Source organism: Polychytrium aggregatum (assembly GCF_025602895.1).
Source record: "Polychytrium aggregatum strain JEL109 chromosome Unknown BJ171scaffold_14, whole genome shotgun sequence".
In the NCBI taxonomy this organism is placed as follows: Eukaryota; Fungi; Chytridiomycota; class Chytridiomycetes; order Polychytriales; genus Polychytrium; species Polychytrium aggregatum.
Window position 1 is genome coordinate 704279 of NW_026516216.1, and position 21768 is coordinate 726046.

The following is a 21768-nucleotide window of genomic DNA, read 5'->3' on the forward strand; positions in this document are numbered from 1 at the left end:
AGTCACAAGTGTCTTCCACTCCGCACCCAAACTCGTCCAAGTACTGGTCATGAATAACTCGCGGTGTCAGAGATGACTGTAAGGGGTCAGTGGGAGCCCGTGGCGGCCGAGTGATGCCCGAAAGCAGTAAAGCGCGACGATCTGAGTGAGAAGGAAGTTTGTCTTGGAGGAACTGTATTTTGACAACATCGGTTCACGGATTCACAACTACTCGGAATACAACGCGACCTCAAGGCCAGGGCAAGACTCTGTTGTTCGCGCAAGCCACGCAGCTCCATCGACCGTCTTGACGAGCGACTGACTCAGCATTAAGCGCTGAAGACTTGGAAAGACTGCGGTGTCGAGTGCCTGCAAGGACACGAGCGATGGCGGAAGGGCAAGCGCCAGGAGAGCGGGGAAATCCTGCGGGAGGCCTGCGACAGTCTTCAGCATCTTGCATTTGGACATGTTCAGATCAAGAAGTGATGGAAGATATACAGTCATGCCTTGTAAACTCTCGAGGTTGGCCGAAAGCTCCAGTCGCCGGAGTTCAGGGAGGGCTTCAGGCAGACCGACCAGGTTCTTGAGATGAACGGAAGCCTTCAGATTGAGATTCTCGAGCGAGTCCAGGGTTGCAGGAAGACCTTGCAGGCTGGTGAGCCTCCAAGGAGTACTCAGCATGCGCAGATTGGGTAGGTTCTGCGACATGCCCTTCAGGGAAGTAAGTTTGCCGGTGTCCATGTCGAGAAAGATCAAGTCCATGGATTCGGGCATTCCCTCCAGGCTTTCAAGCGAAGAAGGGACGACGAGACCTCCCAGTTGCGGCAATGTGCTGGGCCAGCTTGCAAATGTGGTGATGTGCTGGCAAGACGACATGTCGATCACGTTGAATGAGTTGGTGAACTGACCGAGCTCGACGAGGCTTTCCAGCGACGGAGGCAGAATGAGGGTGCTCCAGTTTGCCATGGTCGAAAGCCCCGCCAGGGATTTGAGTCGCCAGCAATCAGACAGGTCGAGCCTGTGCAGCGGCGGTAACGCCGCCTCGATCCCGTCGAGGCTTTCCAGGGATTGCGGCGGGCTGAACTCGCGCAGACTCGGCATGCTGGGGATGCATGTCCAGTCCCAGTACTGAGTAAACGATCCCGAGTTGAAGACCCGCAGCCGCTCGACCTGAGGGAGCTCGGCGGGCCAGCCCGAAAGCGAGGCAAAGGTGCAGTCGTATAAGCACAGATTTCGCTTGCCCAGCGTGACGAGCTGGAAGAGTTCGTGCGGCAGCAGCCGGAAGAACTGGTGGTTGTAAAAGAGAGGGTGCTGGCGAAACCGGATGATAACCACCCTCGAGCTGGCGGTTTGACTTCTGGCCTGCAGGATGCGCGCGCTGTCGAGAAGCTGGAACCGCTCTTGGTCCGACATCGAGCTTGGATATACCCGCTTCTGCCATATCAGCCACTCTTGATCATGAGAGCCTGGCCAGAGCTTGTTGCGGCCGTGGCAGTATCTCAGGACCCGCAACCAGAGCACCTTGCATCGGCAGAGCCCCCACCAGAGCCCAAACTCGATCTGGTGGATGGCCAGCGATCGGGGATAGAGCGGGTCGGGGCGGCTGCAGTAGCAATACAGCCCGCGAAGAACGACCAACACATTCACAGCGGGATGCACGTCCTTGAAGAAGCCCGAAGGGAGGCCCAGCAGCCGAACCAGGACGGAGTACCATGTTCTCGGACGATGGAGGATGGCTCTGGCTTGCTGGCTCGTTCGAAGAAGCCGGGTAAAGGTCGGCAGATCAAGAGCGCCGATGAAGGCGGTGTTTGAGAGCACAATGGGGAGGATATCATGGTTGAGAAGCGCAGATTCAGGGTGTTGGCCGAGCATTGGCGGCGGTTCGCTCGAGCGGTCTTGGTTGGGTCTGCGAAGGGTATGCACGGTGAAGGAGGCACCTGAGAGAGATGGACGCCGAGACGAATAGCCGGGGATGCCCTGAAGAGAAAGCCGAGAGAATGCCGAGAGAAAGCCGAGCGGGTCAGTCGATGGCCGCCCACGCGATATTCCATGAGCCGTCTCGGGGTCCTCTCGGACAACGAGAGGGAGGGCGAGAGAGAGAACCCTTGTCGTTGCTGGCCCAACATGCCCACGCCGACATCATGGAATGGCTGCATTGTCGTCCACATATGGTACTCGGCGAGGTGACGGCACACTGGCACGACGGCAGCATCCGCCTCGGAGGGCAGCTGCACGGGTCTCACTTCTGGTCGCAGCACGAGCAAGGACCGAGAGCGTGGGGGTTCTCGGCGGTTGGTCATGAGGGACATTTGACTTTCGGAGCTTGTTCGTCTGCAGGCCTCGTCGCTTTGCCCCCCAGCACCAGCACCCGCACCAGCACCAGCACCAGCACCAGCACCAGCACCAGCACCAGCACCAGCACCAGCACCAGCACCAGCACCAGCACCAGCACCAGCACCAGCACCAGCACCAGCACCAGCACCAGCACCAGCACCAGCACCAGCACCAGCACCAGCACCAGCACCAGCACCAGCACCAGCACCAGCACCAGCACCAGCACCAGCACCAGCACCAGCACCAGCACCAGCACCAGCACCAGCACCAGCACCAGCACCAACATGGATATCCAAGGCTTTCTGACCCCCGCGCAGCTCGAGCAGGTACGCATGCCCTGAAACAGCCCGGCTCTCGTCGTTGTCTTGATGACCCTCGATCCAGGTCAGGTCAGGCCAGGCCAGGCCGATCTGATCACCTCGCCATGCGCCTCAGTTCCAGCAAGATGGCTATCTGGTCATCCCCGACTTTTTCACCCTCGACGAAGCCAAGGCTCTGCGCGAGCGGGCCCTCCAGCTGCTGCAGGACATGGATCTGGCTAGCCATCCAAAGACTAGATTCTCGACAGGCATGAATGTACGCACATGCACTCGCACATTTTGCGGTGGTGGGGCAAATGAGCCGAACGGAGCTGGGTGCACCACGCCGTCAGCTCCTGGAAAGCCCGGCGACAACGGTAACTCAGACACCTGGATCTCTCGCACTCGACCGATAGGGATCCGAGCATGTCGGCGACGACTACTTTCTGACCTCGGGCGACAAGGTTCGCTTCTTCTTTGAGGAAGGCGCCTTTGACTCGGACGGCAACTTGGCGGTCGACAAGACCAAATCGATCAACAAGATCGGTCATGGTGAGCAGAAGCCGTCTCTCGGATAGCATATTGGACAAGGCCGTGTGGGCGAATCTCACCAGCGGCTTCCGACAGGACTGCATGAGCTGGACCCGCTCTTCCGAGCCTTTACAGTCAAGCCCGAGCTCAAAGGCATCGCCAAGTCGTGCGGATACACCGACCCGCGCGTGCTGCAGAGCATGGTGATCTGCAAGGTGAGAAGCGAAGACAGCGTCGTGGGGGGTGGATACGGATGCATCGGTCGATCCTGTTGGTCTTGTTTTCCATTTGGACCGAGCAGCTGATGCAAATTACCTGCGAACTCGATCGACTCGCTCGCCAACAGCAACCCAGAATCGGCGGAGAAGGTACGCTCACGAGCCGCCTCGGCGGCATCCTCCCGGCATCCTTCCGGCATTGCTTGTTGCTGCAAGCCCGAGAGAATACCCGGTGTGCTTTCGGGGTTCGCTGAGCGTCTCTGTCAATATCGCACGTCGCGAACAACACCGACAGTTCCTCCGCACCAAGACTCGACGTTTTTGTACACCGAGCCTCCGTCGGCCATGGGGTGCTGGTTTGCGCTGGAAGACTGCACGCCTGAGAATGGATGCATGTGGTTCGCCCCTGGCAGCCACAAGAGTAAGTCTTTTGGTTGATTTGGGCCTGGCATCGGTGTCGCACTGCGATACTGCTCATGCGATGTCGTTGGTCGCTGCCGACGAGTTGCTGCTGCTGCTGTGAGGAAGCCCTCGTGCGCATCTCGGGCTCTTCCGCTGGCGCTGCCCCCCGCGACACTGACATGGATTCCTCAACAGAGTGCGGCATCACCCAGCGGTTTGTGCGAAACCCAAACGGATCCGGAACCACCTTCATCCCGAACCCAGGCCACACCACTGCAATCGTTGGTCCAGAGGAGTATGTCTGTGCTCCAACCAAAGCCGGTACGAATCAGAGCCAGGGCATGGCCTCTCATGCAAACGTCGCTCGATAGCGACAGGAACCAAGGATCGTGGAGAGCGGCTACTGATGGGAGCGAGTTGATCTTTTGCTTTTGCTGATTTTATTCTTCCGCTGGCGGCGACCTCAGGGAGCCTGGTGCTCATTCATGGACAGGTCCAGCTCAAATCGGGCCATAACACTTCCGACAAGAGCCGATTCATCTACACCTTCCACATGATTGAGGGGACTCGTCTGTATGACGAACGGAACTGGTACGAGCAGCCTGAGCGAGTATGGAAGGAGCGAGAGACCGCATTGATGGCGGCTGCAGGGCGATATAGGCGATCCACCAACCGTCTCCCCAAGCAATCTGCACTGCAACGTTCTGATGTCTGGATGACTTGTGCTTGCAAGACATGCGATGTTAACCTGTGTCTGTGTACTGCGATCCGACAGGCTCCAGCCCGGCCCCGCTGGATTTACCCGGCTCTATACCGCCTGAGGAATGGAATCGGCAGGATATATTCTTGGGTATGAGCGGGCGACAAGAACAGTGATTGTCCTTCCAAGATATGCCCACCCGTCACTACCTCGAGGTCAACTGTCTGAGGAGGGGGGATTACAGAGCAAAGCACAAATAAAAAAGCTGGGGGGGGGGACTATATCGAATCATTGTAGTCGAATCATTGTAGTCGAATCATTGTAGTCGACTCATTGTAGTAGAATCATTGCAGTAGAATCATTGCAGTTGGAATAAATACTAACACGACTTGAGAACGGTCTCGATCTCCGCTCAAGATAGCGTCCGCTTCAAGTCACAGCCAAAAGGATGGGAGAGAGCGGGGTGGTCGGCTGTGCTCACATCACCGCACACTGGCTCTTGTCCTCGCCGAGGGACGGTGGACCACTGAGGGGAATGGGGAGGGTCTTGGATGTGTCGTTCGAAAGGTCGTCTCCGGAGCTCTCCAGCCCGTCGACCGAGTCCATATACGTGCTCAGCTGCGTAAGAGTCGCATCATCCCGCAGGAGCGGAGTCACCCGCGACGAGTTCAGCGGCTGCCGAAACTTGGAGAGTCCGATCGAGTACAGGTTGGCCCACCAGACCTTGGATGGCGATTCGTATGTCTTTCCGGCATCGACACCGCCATGTCTATCTTTTGAAACAGCAGAGCCAGCGGAAGGACTCTTGGGGGGCTTGGGCTCAAGTGACAAAAGCGAGGCACCGGCTTGAGGGTAGCTGAACTGGCTCCCGTAGGACTGATAAGCGGGGCCAAGCAGCTCGATCGTCGACATGCCCAGCGCCAAGCGACCCAGACTGGGATTCGGACTGGGGGCGGATGCAGCCGGGGCGGCTTTGAGGTTCACTTCGCTTGAGATGATGTCGACGATGCTCTCCTCGCTGCCGCGTAGCTGCGAGGACTGGTCGCCAAGTGCCAGGGCGCTGTCGTGGACACTGTCCGCGACTCCACTCACGGCTGGAGCCTCGGCGGCCGCTCCGAGAGCCAGCAGAGGGAACTGGCCTGGTTGAGGATAGGAGAACGAGTTTCCGTAGCTTTGGTAGTGCGAACCAAGGAGCTCGATGGTGGACAGATCGAGGATCTTGGAGTGTGGGTTGGCAGGCTCATCTGGCATCGCTTGGACAGGATAGGTATCCGAGTGGATACTCGGCGGCAGTGTGGCGCCAGGGCCACTGACGGGGGCAGCCTCAGGTGCAACCAGAGCGGCCTCATCACCCAGAGCGCGGTCGAGATTGAGAATGCTTTCAGAGGTGGCGGCCTTGGGATAGGCAAAGGAGCTGTTGGTGGAGCGATAGGCCGCACCCAGGAGCTCGACGGTCGAGATGTTGAGCAGCTGGGACGGGTTCAGATCCGAATCGGGGCTTTTGAGCAAATTGCTGTGCTCGAAGGATGGCGCGGTGGACAAATCGAGCTCTCTGTCGGGCTCTTCGATGGCCACATGGACAGTTGGTCGCTCTGGGGCGGCCTCGACAGTCGAATCAAGCACCTCGACATCGCCGAGCTGATCGATCGAAAGCAGCGAGTGCGAACCGTGTTGGGGATAGGTATAGGTCGATCCGTAGGACTGGTAGGCAGCTCCAAGAAGCTCGACCGTAGAGAGGTTGCGGATGAGCGATTCGTTGGCAAGGAGGCTTGGAGAGGACGCCGAGACAAGCTCGGATGATGAGGGCAGAGAAGACCGAGGCTCACAAAGCGAAGGCTCGCCGTGTTCGTTGCTGAGATCGCGGGGAGCGAGATTGTGCGATGGAGTAGCATCGCAAGCGAGTTCGGTGGCATCGGGCTGGTCAGGAGACATGGCTCCCAGGCTCAGGCTCAGGTCCAGGTCGAGGCTCAACAACGGGAGGCTTCCGGGCTGGGGATACGAGAATTGGTTGCCGTAGGATTGGTAGGATTTTCCCAAAAGCTCAACCGTCGACAAGTCACAGACCCGGGAGACGACAGCCACGGTTGAGTCGTCGGCGAGCTCTTCCGACTCTGAATCGGGTTTGGAATCGATGTCGAGGCTCAAGTCCAGGAGCGAGAGCGTGCCCGGGTTGGGATAGGCAAACGAGCCGCCGAAGCTCTGGTAGGCCGGTCCCATCAGCTCAACGGTAGAGATGCCGTCCAGCCGCGAGAGCTGTGCAGGATGCATGGCGACAGCAGCAAGGCCATCGACAGGCTCGGTCGGAGCGGCAGGCGTGGGAACAGGACTGGATACCGCCGAGGAGGCGGACGAGCAGGACATCGAGACAGGATGGGCAGGTTTGGAAACGTCCTGCAGACCGAGAAGAGAAATCGAGTCGCTGGCTCGGGGATACGCGAAGCTGTCGCTCCGGAAGCCACCGCCGAGCAGCTCGGCAGTCGAGAGGCCGACCAGGATCGAGGGAGGGAGATCCGAGACCGAAGCCTCGCCATCGAGAGGCTCGAGCAAATCGGATGGCTCGGTCTCGGAGCAGGCAACCGAAGGAGCAGACTCGACAAGATCGGAGCTGCAGAGGGTCTCGCTGGAAAGGTTCTGGGCAACGGCGACTGGGTGCTTGTTGCTGTCGGGCAGGAGAGGGGGAGACGAAGGCTTGGCCAGGATTTGGAGAGCATCATCCACCATCGAGACATCGGAGACACGCAGCGAGAGCTCGCTGCTGCCGACAGCGGCACCATCGGCCTCGTCGGCTTGGTCAAGATCGAGCAGCGACATGCCGGACTGGGGGTAAGAGTACTGGTTTCCGTAAGACTGGTACGCGGAGCCCAGCAGCTCGACAGTCGAAATCTGGGCCAGCACAGTTTCGTGGGACTCGGCGATGGCCCCAGAGTCATGGCGAGCGGATGGGTCCATGGTACTGGTGAGAGTTGTATCGACCAACGGGGGAGTTGGATGGAATCGGGTGGGGGGGGAGGGCTGGAATGGCGATTGGATTCGGGCAGATGGTGAGACGCCGACAGAGGCAGCGAGGCCAGGCCAGACGCGAGACGCAGATGCTCCCGATAGAAGGCAGCTGACGACGGGCAATAAAGCAGCGAGCGGCCAAGGGACGTACCAGATTCGAGCAGGACGTTGAGGAACGGCGAGCAGACGAGGGACGAGGCCGCGAAGGAAGGCTTATGAGTCGGCAGGCAGGCCACGAAAGAGGAAAGGGGCGGGTCAGCGGGCGAGAGGGCGCCCAGGGACAAGGTCGCTCCGCTCACAAGAGCTCTGCAGCGAATGTGTCGCGCGTGCAGGCCCTCTTCTTGTGGCGGACGGGGCCAGGCGCGGAGCGACGGCGCGCGAGCGGGTCTCTCATGAACATGCGATGTTGGTTTCAGAGGGCGCTGGTTCGCGAGGACGCTTGCTGGTCTCAGGAGAGCCGAGCAGGCAAAGGTGGTCGTCGCGGACAACGCCTCGGAACAACGGCTGCAGGCAGCTCGAACGTTGCCCCGTTGACTGCGATGTGCATTCGACGCTGAGCATTCGACGCTGCGCTTGGCACTGTGCGTTCGACGGTGCTGCACAGCCACAGCCGACAAAGCCGTGCAGAGCACAGGGGCAATCGACAGCACAACGCACGCAAATGCCGTGTAAACAATATCGCTTTGCCGCGCACAAGCACATACACCACACACGCGATCCGTCGCACACGCACACCATATCAGGCTGGCCAAGGTCGATTTTGGGCGCTCAGCAGCGCACATGGCCATGCCATGGCCGGTGACTGGCGCTCCCATTGGCCAGCCATTGGCCAGCGGGTGAGGCACCGCGCGTCACGGCCATGCCATGGCCCTGGTCATCATGGTCATGCAAAACAGTGTATTGCTTTGGTTAGAACATTTTGTATTGGGAGTCAAAAATGCCGATGGCGGGGAGGGCATGCAGTTGAGAGAGGGCGTGGGATTTAAGGTAATAAATACGGGTTGGAGGCGATAGACACTCGCGGGGGGGGGAGCAAGAAAATACAAACAGCTTCTGCGCCTCACGATCAACGCAAGTGGATAGGGGAGCCCTATCGCAGCGGGAGAGAAGCAGTTCGCGAGCTATCGCCAAGTGCATATGGCGGCGTGGGGGGGGGGAGAGTTCGCTACAATAAATACGAGTCGCAGTGCCTGCACGAGTCGATGCATACCGAGCCAACAGAACCGGTCTGTCGCCAGGTTCCCAGGGGCCAGGCCATATGCTGGCGCAACTGGGGGGGGGGACCCGGAAGCGACTACTGGATGATGATGCTGGCTCGGAATGGCTCCTCATACGGTTGGCTGCTGACAACGTTGGCCACCTGAAGATTGCAACACACGGATCAGCATTAGCAACAATGATAATGACAATGACATGACATGACTCGAGAGGACCACGCCGGCCGCCAAATAATACACACACCCGCACGTATACACTCTTTCGATAGTGAGGGCTTACCCAGCATTCAATTTGCTTGGACTTTGTAAGCCACTGCGGATCGCGGCAGTTGTCAAAGCTCTTGCTCAGCCCGTTTGTGCTGGGCAGAGATGCGGAGGGCTCCATAGCCTGGAGCATGGATCGGAGCACGGACACAAGGGCCTGGCGGTCGAGGCGAGAGCGGGGGTGAGGTCACAGTCAGGGAACAGCAACCACATCCAACAATAGGATAACCACATCATCGCATGCCAGCCAAAAGCCAGCCAGGTCGCTTTGGGGCGACACTCACCATGGTGTACGATGAGGACTCGGCCAATTGTGTGGGCTTGATCAAGAGGGAGTTTCTTGTTTTCGTGTTCAGCTCATGGAGGAGCGAAAGGGGAAGCTGCGAGGAGAGAGAGAGATCAGTCACAGGCGCCGAGTGGCAAGGTATAGCTGCGATCCAGCCGACTTACCTTTGTATTAGTGAAGGGATGAACCACGACGCTGATTTGGCGCTCGAGTTGGATTCCACAGTTCTGTAGCAGAAGGCACGGATACAACGCCATTAGCCTTTGAGTACCGGACACTCCCTGGTGGCAGACGGGCTGCTCGGCTGCACTATGCTACATACCGAGGGCGTGGCCACCATTTCGAGAATGTAGGTTTCGAGATTTCTGCTCGACAGGCGGTTAGACACGAGAGAATTACGTGCGCTGTTATTATTGTTGCCGGCAGGCTTGATGGCCTCATGGGCATCATTGCAGAGAAATGTGCGACAGGATTCGGTCTTGCACATAGACAAAATAGCCTGGGTCGAGCAGGTGAGCAAAGACGAGTTAGCAGAGGTCAAAGCCGATCGATACGGAGGGAGACCCTCCCAACACGCACCCACACTTGGTGGAGCACGACCGGGACAACCAAATGGATCGAAAGGTGCAGCAAGATGAGCGAGATGGGCGAGATGAGCGAGATGAGCGGGTGGGAGCCGCAGGGTCTTACCTTGTGATACGATTCAGTGAACATGCTCAACTGCTCGTGAACCGCAGTGTTACGGTGTTCGGCAATCGAGGCAGTTCTCTGCATGTTGACGTTCTCGAAGAACGACGGTGCTTGTGTAGCACGGTTGACCATGGTGCGAGAGGAGATCACCGTACAAGTGCGAATGATTTCGGGCGGGCCGATGACAGGGGCCTCGAAAGGAGGGGGAGATCCCAGGACCGGAGCGCATTGATGCGGCGCTTCGTTGGCGACGGGAATGGCGACGATAGCTGGGGCGCTAAAGGGCGAGCCGCAGCGGGGGGACTGTTGCTGCGAGTGCAGTTGCGGTTGCTGCTCCTCGGGTTGAGGAAGCACATGAGGGATATTGGGCAGCGGTGAGACGCGGTGGTGGTCATTGCCCTGGCGCTTGGCCAGGGCCTTGATTTTCAAAAGCATGGTCTGATTAAAGGATTTGCACTTCTGAACGAAGCGCATGAGTTTTTGGCGAGCAGGATGGTCTTGTTTGGCGTGCATGGTGGAGGGCACAAAGCGGTGCAGGACAGGAAAGGGCAGGGCGGGACAGTAAAACTAGGGTGGGTTGAGGCCAGAGAGGATTTGGGGGTATTTGCAAAGGAGAGGAGAGGTGGATGTCGGGCTGTCGAAGGAGCGGCTGTTGTTCGTTCGGGCAGCGACGGGGGGGGCTGTGGGGAGTGTGCTCGCGAGACAGCGAGCGGGACAGCACAACAACGAAACGAAAGGAACGAGAATAGGCGCAGGAGGTGGCCTATGCGGGGCAACCCAGACGGGAGGCGAAGGTGAGCGGGGCGGCTCGGACAGGGCAGACAGATCCAGGAGACGAGAGACGGGCGTGCCGATGGAAGGGCAGGCCGCCAGGAAGGGGTTATAACCGCGGAGAGCCGCAGGAGAGCCGTGCGGGAGGCAAACGCAAGCCCGACGCAAGCCCGACGCGAAAAAAAGTAAGAGGCCGCAGAAGGGACCAACTGGAGCCCCGGCGGGTCACTGGGTCCCCCACCTGCCGGGCGCGCCGTCGCGGTGGGGCGCGGCAAGCCGCCGGCGCACAGTCTGTGTGGCGAGTGTGTGTGTGCGTGCTGCTGTGCTGTGTCGCTCTGTGCTGGCCTGCGCTGACATGCTGTGTGACGCACGGGCGAGCGCGGCATCCACCACACCCACCACACCCCGCCGTTGTCTCTGCCGTTGTCTCTGCCGCTGCATGCTCTGTCCTGTGCTCCCCAGCCAGCGCACCGGCTTCGACAGACTCTGTGGGCCGCCAGCTGTGTCCAGACCGCGGTTGCTGTGTCGTTTGTGCGGCGCTTGTGGCGGCGACGTCGCTGCTGGCCGCCACAGTGTCTGTCGACGCGCTGGCGCGCCTCGCGTTGGTGCGCCTCTGTCCGTTACCGCCTCCCGTACCCGTCAGCGCAGGGGGTCGCGTGCACTCGCAGCCCCACAGTCCGTGTGCGTCGCGCCGCGCCCAGCCGACGCGCTCGCCGCGCAAACACACCCGGCCCCTGCTCATCCGGCCTCACCTGTGGTTCCGCCGGTGACGCGCCGTGACCGATGCCGACCCCTGCCGACTGGTCCGTCCGCCCTGCCACCTGGCTGGGCCGAGGCGCCTGTCCGCGATGACTCGCTCGCGCCCTGCAATTGCGTCTGTCTGCCGGCATGTCCGTTGGCCTGCCACCTGCCACCCGCAACCACCCAACACGCCCCTCGCCGCTTCGGACACTTGCGTGCATCGCTGACTGAGCAAGCACAGCACCATCCAATCCGCATCCTCGCTGCTTGGCGCGGCGTCCCTCCCATTATCAAACCCGGAGGCGACGCTGCCAGGGCTCGGTGGCCCGCCGAAACCGCCTCGCCGCCTTCACTCCAGCATCGGTGCCGCATCTCAGACTCAAACCTTCTGTTGAGGTCGAGGCATGGGCTGGCGGGCTGGCCGCGAGCCGTCGTAACATTAAAGCATGTGTCGGGCCGGAGAGATCCGCGTGCCAGCAAGACGCCGTCGATGAGCTGGCATCACGCCTGCGGGGGGCATCAGCATCCGCGGTGAGCTGGATCTGCACCTGTCTTGGCGTGTCATTGCTTGTCAATGGTGTCGCAGCCAAGGCCTGTTGAGGATGGAGGACGACGGGCTCCATCGCATGAGCAGAGTAGCCCGCAGCCCTCCATGCCAATATCCGCAGCGTCACAATCCCTGTCGGCCGACACTCGCCTATCGGGCGGGTGCGTCGCAGCAGCGATTGCATGACCACAGCGACTCGACGCGCAGCATCCAAGACGATGAAAAGGAACGCCTGCCTCGCTCTGATGTCTTGCTGCTGCTCTGTCTTGCTGCTCTGTCCCCTCATCCCGTTGATCCCGACTCTTCCTCCCCCGCCATGTTTGTCTATTCGACCCGTCCATACACCTCGTACTCGGGTGCTTGCAAGGACATCCCCGCCGCCGTCATCGAGGGCAAGCGCCTGGTGCTGGTCCCCTTTGACGAGTCGGTCCCCGTCGAGGACTCGGTGCTGATGCACCAATACTCGTGTCTCGACGAGGATCTTTATGCCCTGATGCCCTTTGATGCTCCAGAGACCCACGACATCTTCCGCAACACCCTCCTGCTCGAAAACTGGACCCACAACCCGACCCGGCTGCCCTTTGTCATCCGCGACAGGGCCAACAACAGCGTCGTCGGTCTCATATGCTACCTGAGCCTGCAGGCTGCCTACAAAACCATCGAGATCGGCCAGATCTGGACCGCTGGACCCTACCAGGGCCAGAAGGTGGCGCTGGAGGCCACCCACCTGCTGATGCGATATGCCATGGACCAAGGCTTCGTCCGGATTGAGTGGAAGGTAACGATCGCACCATCGGTGCGGTTGACTGCAGGGCTTCGTCAAAGGTTGGCCGCCGAGGGCGTTGGCAGAGGTTGGCCGTTGGGTCATGGCTCTGGTGCATCCCACGAGCACAATCTCCCGGACTGCATCGCCGTCGGCGCTGCCGATAAGTGCTGGCACGGCGCCCAGATCACCAGCCGCCGAGGCAACAGAGTCGGATGTCCCGTTGTTGACTCATCTGCGCCGCATGCGGCATGTCCAGGGGGGGAATCGACTCACCTGTCGCCGCGCCTGCCGTTGACTCACTGGATCTGGGTCTGGGTCGCTGACTCATCTTCTCTCGGCTCGATCATGATCGGCAATCCCTGTGCAATCGCCTTCCTGGCTCCGTCATCCGCGGCCCGCCAGACCCACCACCTGAACGAGGCCAGCAAGGCCGCCGCCCTCAGCGCCGGCTTCATCTACGAAGGCACCTTCCGAAAGCACATGTTCTACAAGGGGCAGTTCAGACACACCTTCTACTACGCCATCATCGACGACGACTACGACAAAGTCAAGGCCATCATGGACGAAAAATCCGCCCAGCTCCTCCCGTTGCAACGCCGCAACACCCGGGTCGCGTAGACAGACCGCTGGATGCAATCTATGCGCAACTTGATCCGACCCACTCGCTTGCTCCGGTCCGCTCGTACAGGCCTGTCCGGCTCCTTGAATCTACTCCGACACGACAGATAATCTCAAGTCAGCAGAGAAACTCGGGACAGAATTGGATATTGCTATGGTATTCCACAAGGGATGTGGGTTCAATCGGCGAGGAGGCAGCGCAGAGTAGCCAGCGAGAGGCTGGGTGGGGGCCGAGACGACACGGAAGGAAAGTGAGTGGGGAAGTGGGAATACCAGCGACAAATGCCATAGCACAGAAGGTGGACGGGGCGCGCCCACATGAACGTCTATCAAAGTTACAACACAGCATCACCAGCACATCTAAATACATTCGGCGGTCTGGTTTCTAAGGAGAAGGAGCTTGAGCTGAAGGGCCGGGCCGACTTGGGCATGACGGCCGAGGGAATAGCGATGGTCTGAGCCGGCCGCAGAGAGCCTACTTTTGCACGGTTATCACATCAAGCAACAGGGAGGGACTGGCGCATCAGTCCAGGCAAAGGGGGGGGGTTGGTGCAAGGCCTTCATTTCGATGGCTGTTGCAAGGTGGAAATCGGAGCTCCCGATCTAGATACGCCCGTCGGTAAACTCGCGCAGTGTTGCCTCTCGAAAATGCGCAATCCGTCCCATTTCCATGAGCCGCGGATCGGTGATGATCCGCGGGAGCGCAGGCTTGGGCTTGCGCGGCTTTGAGGCGTATGGCTTTGCGGTAAAGACGGCATCCTCGGGCTGGGCAACGTTCATGGGCCGATTGACATATGCATTGTTGCCCGGGCGCACAGTGGGCTCGTCACCCGGCGCATTGGACTCGACCAGCAGCTCGGACATGACTTTGTCGAGGGACTGGTGCGAGACAGGAGCGGTGCTGCGGCGGTAGATCGGTGTAATCGGGGAGAGGGCTGCGGTCGCTTCGACGGCCTCGACCTTGGACTCGACCTTATCCAGGAGCTCGACTGGGGTCAGCGTCGACGACACCCGAACCATCTCGACGACAGCGCTTGACCGCGGTGCGGTGGATGCCCGTTGCAGTGCCGATCGTACCCGCTTGGAGCCGCTGTGAACGGCAGATGGAGGATGAGCCAGACCCGGCAGACCCGAGAGGCGCTGGTGATGAGGCGGCAGCGCCTGAAGCTCAGCATCGACCGGCGGATCCAGCTGCGTCTGCGGCGGCACCGATCGGGTTGGTGGTGTGGGGAATGACACGAGCTCGATATCCATTGGCCGTGGAGGAGGGATGAAGGAATCTTTGGCCTGCGGAAACGGTGGCTGCTGTGGGGGCCGGAGGTGCGGCGGGAGCTCTGGCATGTCATGCAGGGTGGCTTCGTGGAGGCTGGGACTGATGTGGGAACTAAAGCTCTCGGCACGGCCGTCAATGAGCCGACGGGTGCCGGCGCTGTACGGGTCCGCCGAGCGATCGGGTTGGTTGAGATCCCGGGTCGAGTCTTTGCTCATGCGCTGGTGGGCTCGGCCCTGCCAGCCAAGATGCGTTTTGCGAAGGAGGAGAGCAGCGCCGCCGCCGCTGGCGAGCAGACATGCGCCGACTATGAGTCCGATCTTGGTGCCGTCGAAGGAGGATCCCGAAGCCGGAGCCAGCGGTGACGGCAAAGACGATGGCGATTGAGCAGGCTCCTGCGTCGGGCCGGGGCCATGTACGGTTGTTGCGGGAATGGGCGCTGTTGCCGGAGGTGCCGGGACCGGGACTGGACCGGCGGTGGTGAGCACGATGCTGACAAGAGAGTTGGAGTAGGAGCAGCTGGCCAGTTGTGGGTTGCATTCCTTGGAGGCGGCGATGGCAGTCCAGTTGCCCGGAGCCAGGCCGCTGCTGCTGAGGGAGGCCGAGCATGCACACGAGGAGGAGCACGGTGCCGTGGTGCATGATGCAGGGACAGCCAACGGGATCGAGTCGCACAGAATGATGACCTGGCCCGACTGGGGGTTCTGGAGATTGAAGGTGGTGCTCATGTTGTGGCTGGGGTCGAAATCGGCAACCTGCAGCACAAGGGTCTGCAGCGACCCGATTTGCCAGCCGCTGCCGCTGTTGGATGCAGTGAGGGTGAGCACACCTGGGATCGAGAAGGGAAGCAACGGTCGAGAGACGGCCATGGTGAGTCAACGGAGCGAGATCCAACAACAGCAGTCACGAGCCAGAGAAGCCCAAAACAGTTGCCGTATGGAGATGCGGGGTTGATGAGACCGAGCGACTCAGGCAGCGGAAGAGGCGGCGATCGTCCCGGCAGAGTTGCTTACTCTGAGCAAGGGCACTGCAGCTCCAGGAGCAAAGCACCAATACGACAAGTAGCCACATATCCGATGGCGCGAAGCGAGTTGAGCAGGGGACGCTTGGGAAAGTTGTGGGCGGCTGGGTGGTGAGCCGAGAGCTGGGTATGTTGCGAGCCAGAATCAGATCGGCGAACTGCGAATGGACAAAGTCGAGAGGCCAGATGCCGAGAGCGGGGACGGCAGGAAAGGGCGCAGGGCGGGTGTTGCGGCGGAAGGAGAGCGGATGCCGACAGCGTCACGGCGGTTGCAGACGGAGTCAGCGACGGAACGCGATGATAGAGTCCAGACAGCGAGCGGGATGAGCAGTGGAGCCGATATTAGGGAGCTTGGCCGAGAGCGGATCGATAGAGTGCGGATCGATAGAGTGCAAGTCGATAGAGTGCGAGCGAGTCAATAGGGCCGATGAAATGCGCGATGAGTCGATCGAGTTGATTTGGGCCGATCGAGTCGAGCAGAGTTGGGTTGGGCCGATGGATAGAATCGAGACAGACACACAATAGATAGATAAACAGGGTCGCAAACGACGGATAGAATCTTGACAGCAAGCCCGGCCAGCCAGCCGAGGTGGACGCAGGGAGAAAGAAGGGGGAGAGGCAGGCCGACAGATATGGAGACGACCTGGTCTGCATGGCGATGGAGCTGTGACGAACGACAAGCCGTGGCGAGGAGCCAACAAGCGCCAGTCACGGGCGTTAAGGCGACACAGAGGCGTTTGTTGGGGACACAGGGTCGTCTGCGCTTGTCCGGCGACGAAGCTGCCCTTGGCGAGCGACGCATTTGGCAATGCCCGCGAGCAGGCGGCGCGGTGGGCGACGCGGGTGACTGCAGCCCCACGGGCCTTGGGCGGTGCTGCGGGCGCTGTCGATGTTGTGGTTGGGGAGAACATGGGAGCGAATGGGCTTGCTCGACCAACGGCCGTGGACCAGCAGCTGCGATTGCATTTGCGATTACATCCGCGGCTGCGATCACACCAGCGATGGATGCGGGATGCTGGCCGATGTAGAGCGCAGGATGGGCTGTGTGCGTGGGTGGAAAGGGCTGTGCCGAAGGGGGACTGGGCGGAGGGGTGGAAGGAGCGAAGAGGCCGTAAGTAATGCTGTGCAAACGTAATGTCCGACGAGGGATTCGTGGACAGGCTTTGCTGGATGGCGAGCGGACGGTGTGAGCGGGCGGGATGTGCCGTCTGGCTTGCTGCGAACGACCGCGAACGACCACGAACGACCACGAACGACCACGAACGACTGCGCTTGTCTCCCTAGCGCAGGCCGCCATGCAAATGACCCGTCGCGGCCAACGTTGTCCTGGTCGGTCTCCATCACACCCCGGCCCAACGCGATCTCGGCTTTGGCTCCTCGGTCCCGACAATAGCCGCCATGGAGCCGCTCAAGAACATCCTGTCCGGCGTCTGCGTCGCTGGTGGTCTCGCCTGTCTGGTCTACGGCACATACAAATACGGCCTCAAGCGCTATAGGCTGGCAGCAACACCACCAGGCCGGTCGCTGCCAGAGTGCCTCGAGCACATCCGTGGTGCATCGACAAAGTATCTCTTCTCTGGATGCCACATGAAGTTGCTCGGCACGGCCCGTGCAGTCAACCCCGGCTCGGTCATCAGCGCCGGGGCCTCGGGCCTCAAGTGCGTCTATGCAAGAACGGCCTCGGTTCGCTCTCTGCGGACCCGACAGGCCCGTCTTGGGGGCTGGCTGCCGTTTGCCCGCAAGCCCCGAACGCTTGCTGCCAAGGAGCAGCACACCACCGAGGTGTGTATGGCGACGAAGCCTGTGGAGAAGCGTCTTTGGACTCGATAAGTGATATGGATCTATTCCTGGATCGCGCAAACGATGGAGATCCGCCTCCCTCCTCCAAACGAGCAACTGCTGCAGATCCGTACCTGGACAGCCCTTCTTGGCAATATCCAGCACGCATATCTGTGCTAACGGCGGCGTATCTGTTGCAGGAGTTTACGCAAGAATGCCGAGAGATCCCTTGGGCTGTACAGCTTTCGGACGATTCGCGGGTCCTGGTGATCACCGAAGGTGCCGATATGCTTCTGGAGAGCGTCGTCAGCAGCAGCCAGGTGAGCCCATGCGATGAGGCCCAGAGGGAGAACTCGGATCATCGGTTGCGAATGGCGGCACTGGTGGTGGTGGTGACGGTCCAAGTCGGTCATCTGCTCACGGTCTTGCTGCTTTCCCCTCCACGGGACAATCCCGCAGGTGGACGAGGCCGTCATTCGGCATGGGGCGCCAGTGGTTGTGATCGGCCATGTGAAGGAGATTGCCCCAGGCGTGCTGCAAGTGTCTCGGCCAATGCTGCGATGGTTTTTCATCTTTGCCGGCAGCGAGGAACAGCTCCGGTCGATATGGACATGGGCATTGGGCAAGTGGATCGTCCTCGGCGCCGGGCTCGTTGGGCTGTCTCGATGGATCCGCACGCTCTGAGCCGAATCTGCCGAGTTCCGGTCTGGACGATTGCGATGCCGCCGACTCTGCACAAGTGATATCGCTCTGTTCTGCACAACCAATACTGCACTACCAATAGTGCACAACCAATATTGCACAACCAATACCGCATCTCGAGAAGCAACTCTCCCTCCACCCGCCCAGCATCGCAGGAATGGGGACTGCACCATCCGGCCTGTCCAGCACACCCTTTGCTCTTCAGCATCCACCACCGAGCCACAATGTGGTCAAGTGCTCTCCGCTGCCCGGCTCGCGCTGGCACCAACCATGCTCGCACATCGACCAGCCCGACTGGTCGGCGGACTGCTGTGTTTGCCAAACAAATCCACTGGGTTGCGGTGCAGCCCGCCGGTCCCCAGTCGGCCACGCCAGCATCCACCAGCACGCAGCGCATCCTTCCAACCACAACTTTTGTCGCGGGGGGCAGCGCCATCTCAAGGTGCCGGTGCGGCCCTTGCTGCCAGGGACAGAAATCCGGTGAGGTGGGCGGGTGCGACGCTGGTGGCTCTCAGGGCTGGCCCTTGGACGCGCACAGACCAGAGCGAAGCGACCACTCGGCGGCGGCCCGACCCGAAGGTGCCGCTTTTGTTTGCGTGTGCTGTTGTTCCCACGGACCAAGGAGCGCTTGACAGGAGGGCCCATGCCCGATCGCGAGACAAGGCGGCCCATGAAACGTTGTCGCCACGAAGTACTGGCTGCAGCAGAGGCTGCCCGCTCAGCATCGACAGGAACAAGCGTCTGCTGCCCCCGCCAGCCCAAAGGAAAAAAAAAACGTTGGCTGATCCAGCTCTGTTGACACAGGACAAGTACCCACCGGCATGATCCTGTGTCCAGGCCCGGTGTCCTTCCTGCGGCCGTCCTCGCCTTGCTGTTGCCCCACGCGCAACAAGCCCGAGACGCGGTGGGAAAGCACCAACCGCCTTGGTCATCGGCGTTCTGCAGGAGGAGGAAGCTCAAAAGCGAGCCAGCCCCCCGCTCCCATCGGTCCTCTGCTTTTCGTCGCCTCGCTTCTCATCGCATCCGTCTGCGTGTCCAACGTGCGCCCTTCCATGACCGCCCGACAGCACCAACTCGCAGCGCTGGCGGTGCTCGTCCTCGGGGCCACCGGCGCTGCTGCCCAGTGTAAGTTGCCATCTGTGTGATCGCCCCGGCGTCGGGCTCGTGTGTACCTTGGCTGGACATGTGTGGCCTTGGAAGCGACGTCACCGGGCACTGCCTCAGCGCATTCATGTCATGTTCGTCTCACCAATCAACCACGGCATCATCTGTCCACACAACCGCTGCACCGCATCCCACGACCAACCCCCCTCCTTCCAAACCCAATCCCGTTCCATCAAACAGTCCAGCCGACTCTCGCCTTGACCGCTGCCAACAGCGATGCCTGGGCAATAGGCAGCACCGAGACCCTTCAGCTCAACACCACCTTCTCACCCAGAGGAGGCGAGGGCATCTTTGCCGCCTGGGGTCCCGGAGGCGCCGCCCCGTTCAACGCCTCCTTTGCGCTCCAGGCCAGCGGCTCGTCCCAGCCCGTGGTGCTCTGTAACAACGCAACGCCCGGCCAGGCCCAGTGCTCCGGTGACGGGCCCAACCGGGCCTGTTTCTTCTCAACCTCCTGCTCGGCCGTGCTCTCGGCTCCATCGCTACAGCCGGGTACTTGGGAGGCCATCGCAACCATCACCACTTGTCTGCGCCGCCAGGAACAATGCTCGACCCAGTCCACTTCGACCAACGTCAACCTCGTCCTCGGCACCGCCGCGCCCATCTCGGTTGCGCAACCGACCCTGGTCGCCCGCCCACAAACCCCAGACGCTCCATCGGCCTCCAACGCTCCCTCACTTCCAACGACTGCAGGCACGCCCTCGGTCGAATCCGGTAGCTCTGGACTCGCTCCCACCACCATCGGCCTGATTGTCGGAGCCTGTGTCCTCGCCAGCGGTGGCCTGGCCGCAGTTGTCTTGCGACGCACCCAACGCGACCGCAAGAACCAACAGCGAATGTATCCCGAAGAGCCCCCGTTCGCTCCTGGCGCCGCCCGCAACGGCGAGCGGATTGTCTCGATGCCGCCCAAGGCACTCTCCAACACCCACAGCATTATGATGGAGGACGCCTCCAACTTCCGCTCAGCCTCGCCTGCGAACCAAAAGACCCAAATCACAGAATCGCCTCTGTCCACGGCCCGGTCTGTGCCGGACATGGCGAGCTCGTACCAGTCCATGTCGTCGCTGGCCTCTGTCGAGACCGTGCGTGTGTCCATGACAAAGTATCCCGCCCTGATGCTCCAGAAGATCGAAACCACGATCGAGTCGCCTCTGCTGTTCACGAGAGCCTCGATTGATCGCCTCAAGAGCCGTCGCTCTCTAGTTGAGCCCGAAATGACCAGAGAGCTCCTGCACGACCTCGAAAACACCGAGCACGATTCCGCACTCGAGAGTCCCCTGCGACCCGCGGCTGTGTGATCCGCACCCGTTCCCACGGCCTGTCGCCGTTCTATGACCTGCCGTCGCTCTATGTGCTGCGTCCTCGATGGCTTGCCTTGGTGATCCGCATCGGTGGCTCCTGTAGACTTGATTTGGCGGTCCGTTTGGATCGCTCGAGACATGCATGGCGGTATCCTTTCACGGCTCCCACCCATCCCGCTCAGCCGACCCGCTAGATTGAAGCCAAGCCATTACTGCGATGTCGATTATTCTCACCACCTCGCCACACATGTGTCCATTGCCAGCTTCTATTGTTTTTATGCCCCCCCCCTGCTCTTTCTTTCCTTCTATGCCGGCCGCGGTTGTATAGCCTACTCGTTGTCTGATTCATCAAATCTTGATGCCGTCGCACCCCAATCTCCGTCCTTCCCTCCCCGCCAGTTCTGTCTCCGCTCCAACATCCCATCGTTCACTCGCAGCCTCTATCCATCCACGCCCCATCGGCCACCGACGTCATTTGTTGCAAAGCTCGTTGTAGAGTTGTAAAAGTTGTAAATCCTCTCATAGGATAATTCGAATACATTTTGAATGTTGCTACTCTGTTTTAGGTTGGTCTGCAGCATCGCCAAGTGGCGCCTCGCAAAGATTGAGACCAGTATCGACAGGCATCGGGACCCATGGTTATGTGCATTCTGTGCGACAGCAGAAATATACATCATAGACCATCGGCCCAAACACAGTGGGTCTGGTGCCGTGTTTGGCAACGACGCTTCCAAAATGAAACGAAGACACACTACTTCCTTGGATGGGAATGGATATTCCCATCATGATGAGACACGGTAAGACTACATCTTACAGTCGGTCCAGAAAGAAACGGGACACTTCCCCTTCCTGGCTTCTGAAACCCGCTGACTGACTGTAGGCCCAGTGGGCAAGCCGTGAGATTGCTTCCCGTCCTGGTTGGCAATCGAGTGGTTTTGGTTGGTTTGGGAAGCACAGTCTTGAATACGCTCGGTCGATCTCCTGTGGCGATGATCGACTGGCATACCGAGATCATGTTCCGTGAGGCATTGATGTCTCGATGTGTGAGTGTGGTGCAGCTTGCACAGCTCCGGACAAAGTGTGGTTTCTCGATATCAAGATGGTGCTGTGCTTGGCCGTGAATGTGATGAGTGGGTGGTGTATTCAGGTTCCAGAAAAAAACCTTGTCCTG

The 21768-nt window shown here is 60.2% G+C and overlaps 8 protein-coding genes across 8 annotated transcripts; 2 read left to right on the forward strand and 6 right to left on the reverse strand.

Annotated features, from left to right (window-relative positions):
* Positions 1–157: 157 nt before the first annotated feature.
* Positions 158–2115, reverse strand: BJ171DRAFT_501106 (uncharacterized protein). The gene has a single exon (XM_053110637.1). The coding sequence runs from the start codon at positions 1849–1851 to the stop codon at positions 208–210; it is 1644 nt and encodes a 547-aa protein (XP_052967728.1). The 5' UTR covers positions 1852–2115; the 3' UTR covers positions 158–207.
* Positions 2116–2597: 482 nt separating this feature from the next.
* On the forward strand, positions 2598–4584 carry BJ171DRAFT_558437 (uncharacterized protein; the record flags this gene model as incomplete). The annotated part of the gene is made up of 9 exons (XM_053113154.1): positions 2598–2639; positions 2749–2889; positions 3029–3164; positions 3240–3386; positions 3657–3782; positions 3959–4044; positions 4098–4122; positions 4231–4354; positions 4539–4584. 9 exons carry the CDS (start codon positions 2598–2600, stop codon positions 4582–4584), a joined length of 873 nt encoding a protein of 290 aa, XP_052967729.1.
* A 356-nt stretch (positions 4585–4940) lies between these two features.
* Positions 4941–7412, reverse strand: BJ171DRAFT_474142 (uncharacterized protein; the record flags this gene model as incomplete). The annotated part of the gene is made up of 1 exon (XM_053108730.1): positions 4941–7412. The coding sequence occupies one exon, from the start codon at positions 7410–7412 to the stop codon at positions 4941–4943; it is 2472 nt and encodes an 823-aa protein (XP_052967730.1).
* Positions 7413–8340: 928 nt separating this feature from the next.
* BJ171DRAFT_501113 (uncharacterized protein) lies at positions 8341–10830 on the reverse strand. Its single transcript, XM_053110638.1, has 6 exons — positions 9921–10830; positions 9553–9729; positions 9395–9457; positions 9229–9324; positions 8961–9101; positions 8341–8823 (listed from the first exon to the last, which is right to left on the reverse strand). Exons 1-6 carry the CDS (start codon positions 10431–10433, stop codon positions 8758–8760), a joined length of 1056 nt encoding a protein of 351 aa, XP_052967731.1. The 5' UTR covers positions 10434–10830; the 3' UTR covers positions 8341–8757.
* Positions 10831–12295: 1465 nt separating this feature from the next.
* Positions 12296–13363, forward strand: BJ171DRAFT_580827 (acyl-CoA N-acyltransferase; the record flags this gene model as incomplete). Its single annotated transcript, XM_053114062.1, has 2 exons — positions 12296–12757; positions 13148–13363. The coding sequence occupies 2 exons, from the start codon at positions 12296–12298 to the stop codon at positions 13361–13363; spliced, it is 678 nt and encodes a 225-aa protein (XP_052967732.1).
* A 461-nt stretch (positions 13364–13824) lies between these two features.
* On the reverse strand, positions 13825–15850 carry BJ171DRAFT_64220 (uncharacterized protein). Its single transcript, XM_053115790.1, has 2 exons — positions 15647–15850; positions 13825–15462 (listed from the first exon to the last, which is right to left on the reverse strand). The coding sequence occupies exons 1-2, from the start codon at positions 15702–15704 to the stop codon at positions 13967–13969; spliced, it is 1554 nt and encodes a 517-aa protein (XP_052967733.1). The 5' UTR covers positions 15705–15850; the 3' UTR covers positions 13825–13966.
* A 788-nt stretch (positions 15851–16638) lies between these two features.
* On the reverse strand, positions 16639–18364 carry BJ171DRAFT_501118 (uncharacterized protein). The gene is made up of 3 exons (XM_053110639.1): positions 17893–18364; positions 17634–17753; positions 16639–17436 (listed from the first exon to the last, which is right to left on the reverse strand). Exons 1-3 carry the CDS (start codon positions 17941–17943, stop codon positions 16645–16647), a joined length of 963 nt encoding a protein of 320 aa, XP_052967734.1. The 5' UTR covers positions 17944–18364; the 3' UTR covers positions 16639–16644.
* A 748-nt stretch (positions 18365–19112) lies between these two features.
* On the reverse strand, positions 19113–21254 carry BJ171DRAFT_501123 (uncharacterized protein; the record flags this gene model as incomplete). The annotated part of the gene is made up of 2 exons (XM_053110640.1): positions 19480–21254; positions 19113–19260 (listed from the first exon to the last, which is right to left on the reverse strand). A coding segment is annotated over exon 1 (1219 nt), but the record flags the coding sequence as incomplete, so codon positions are not given.
* Between the last annotated feature and the right edge of the window lie 514 nt (positions 21255–21768).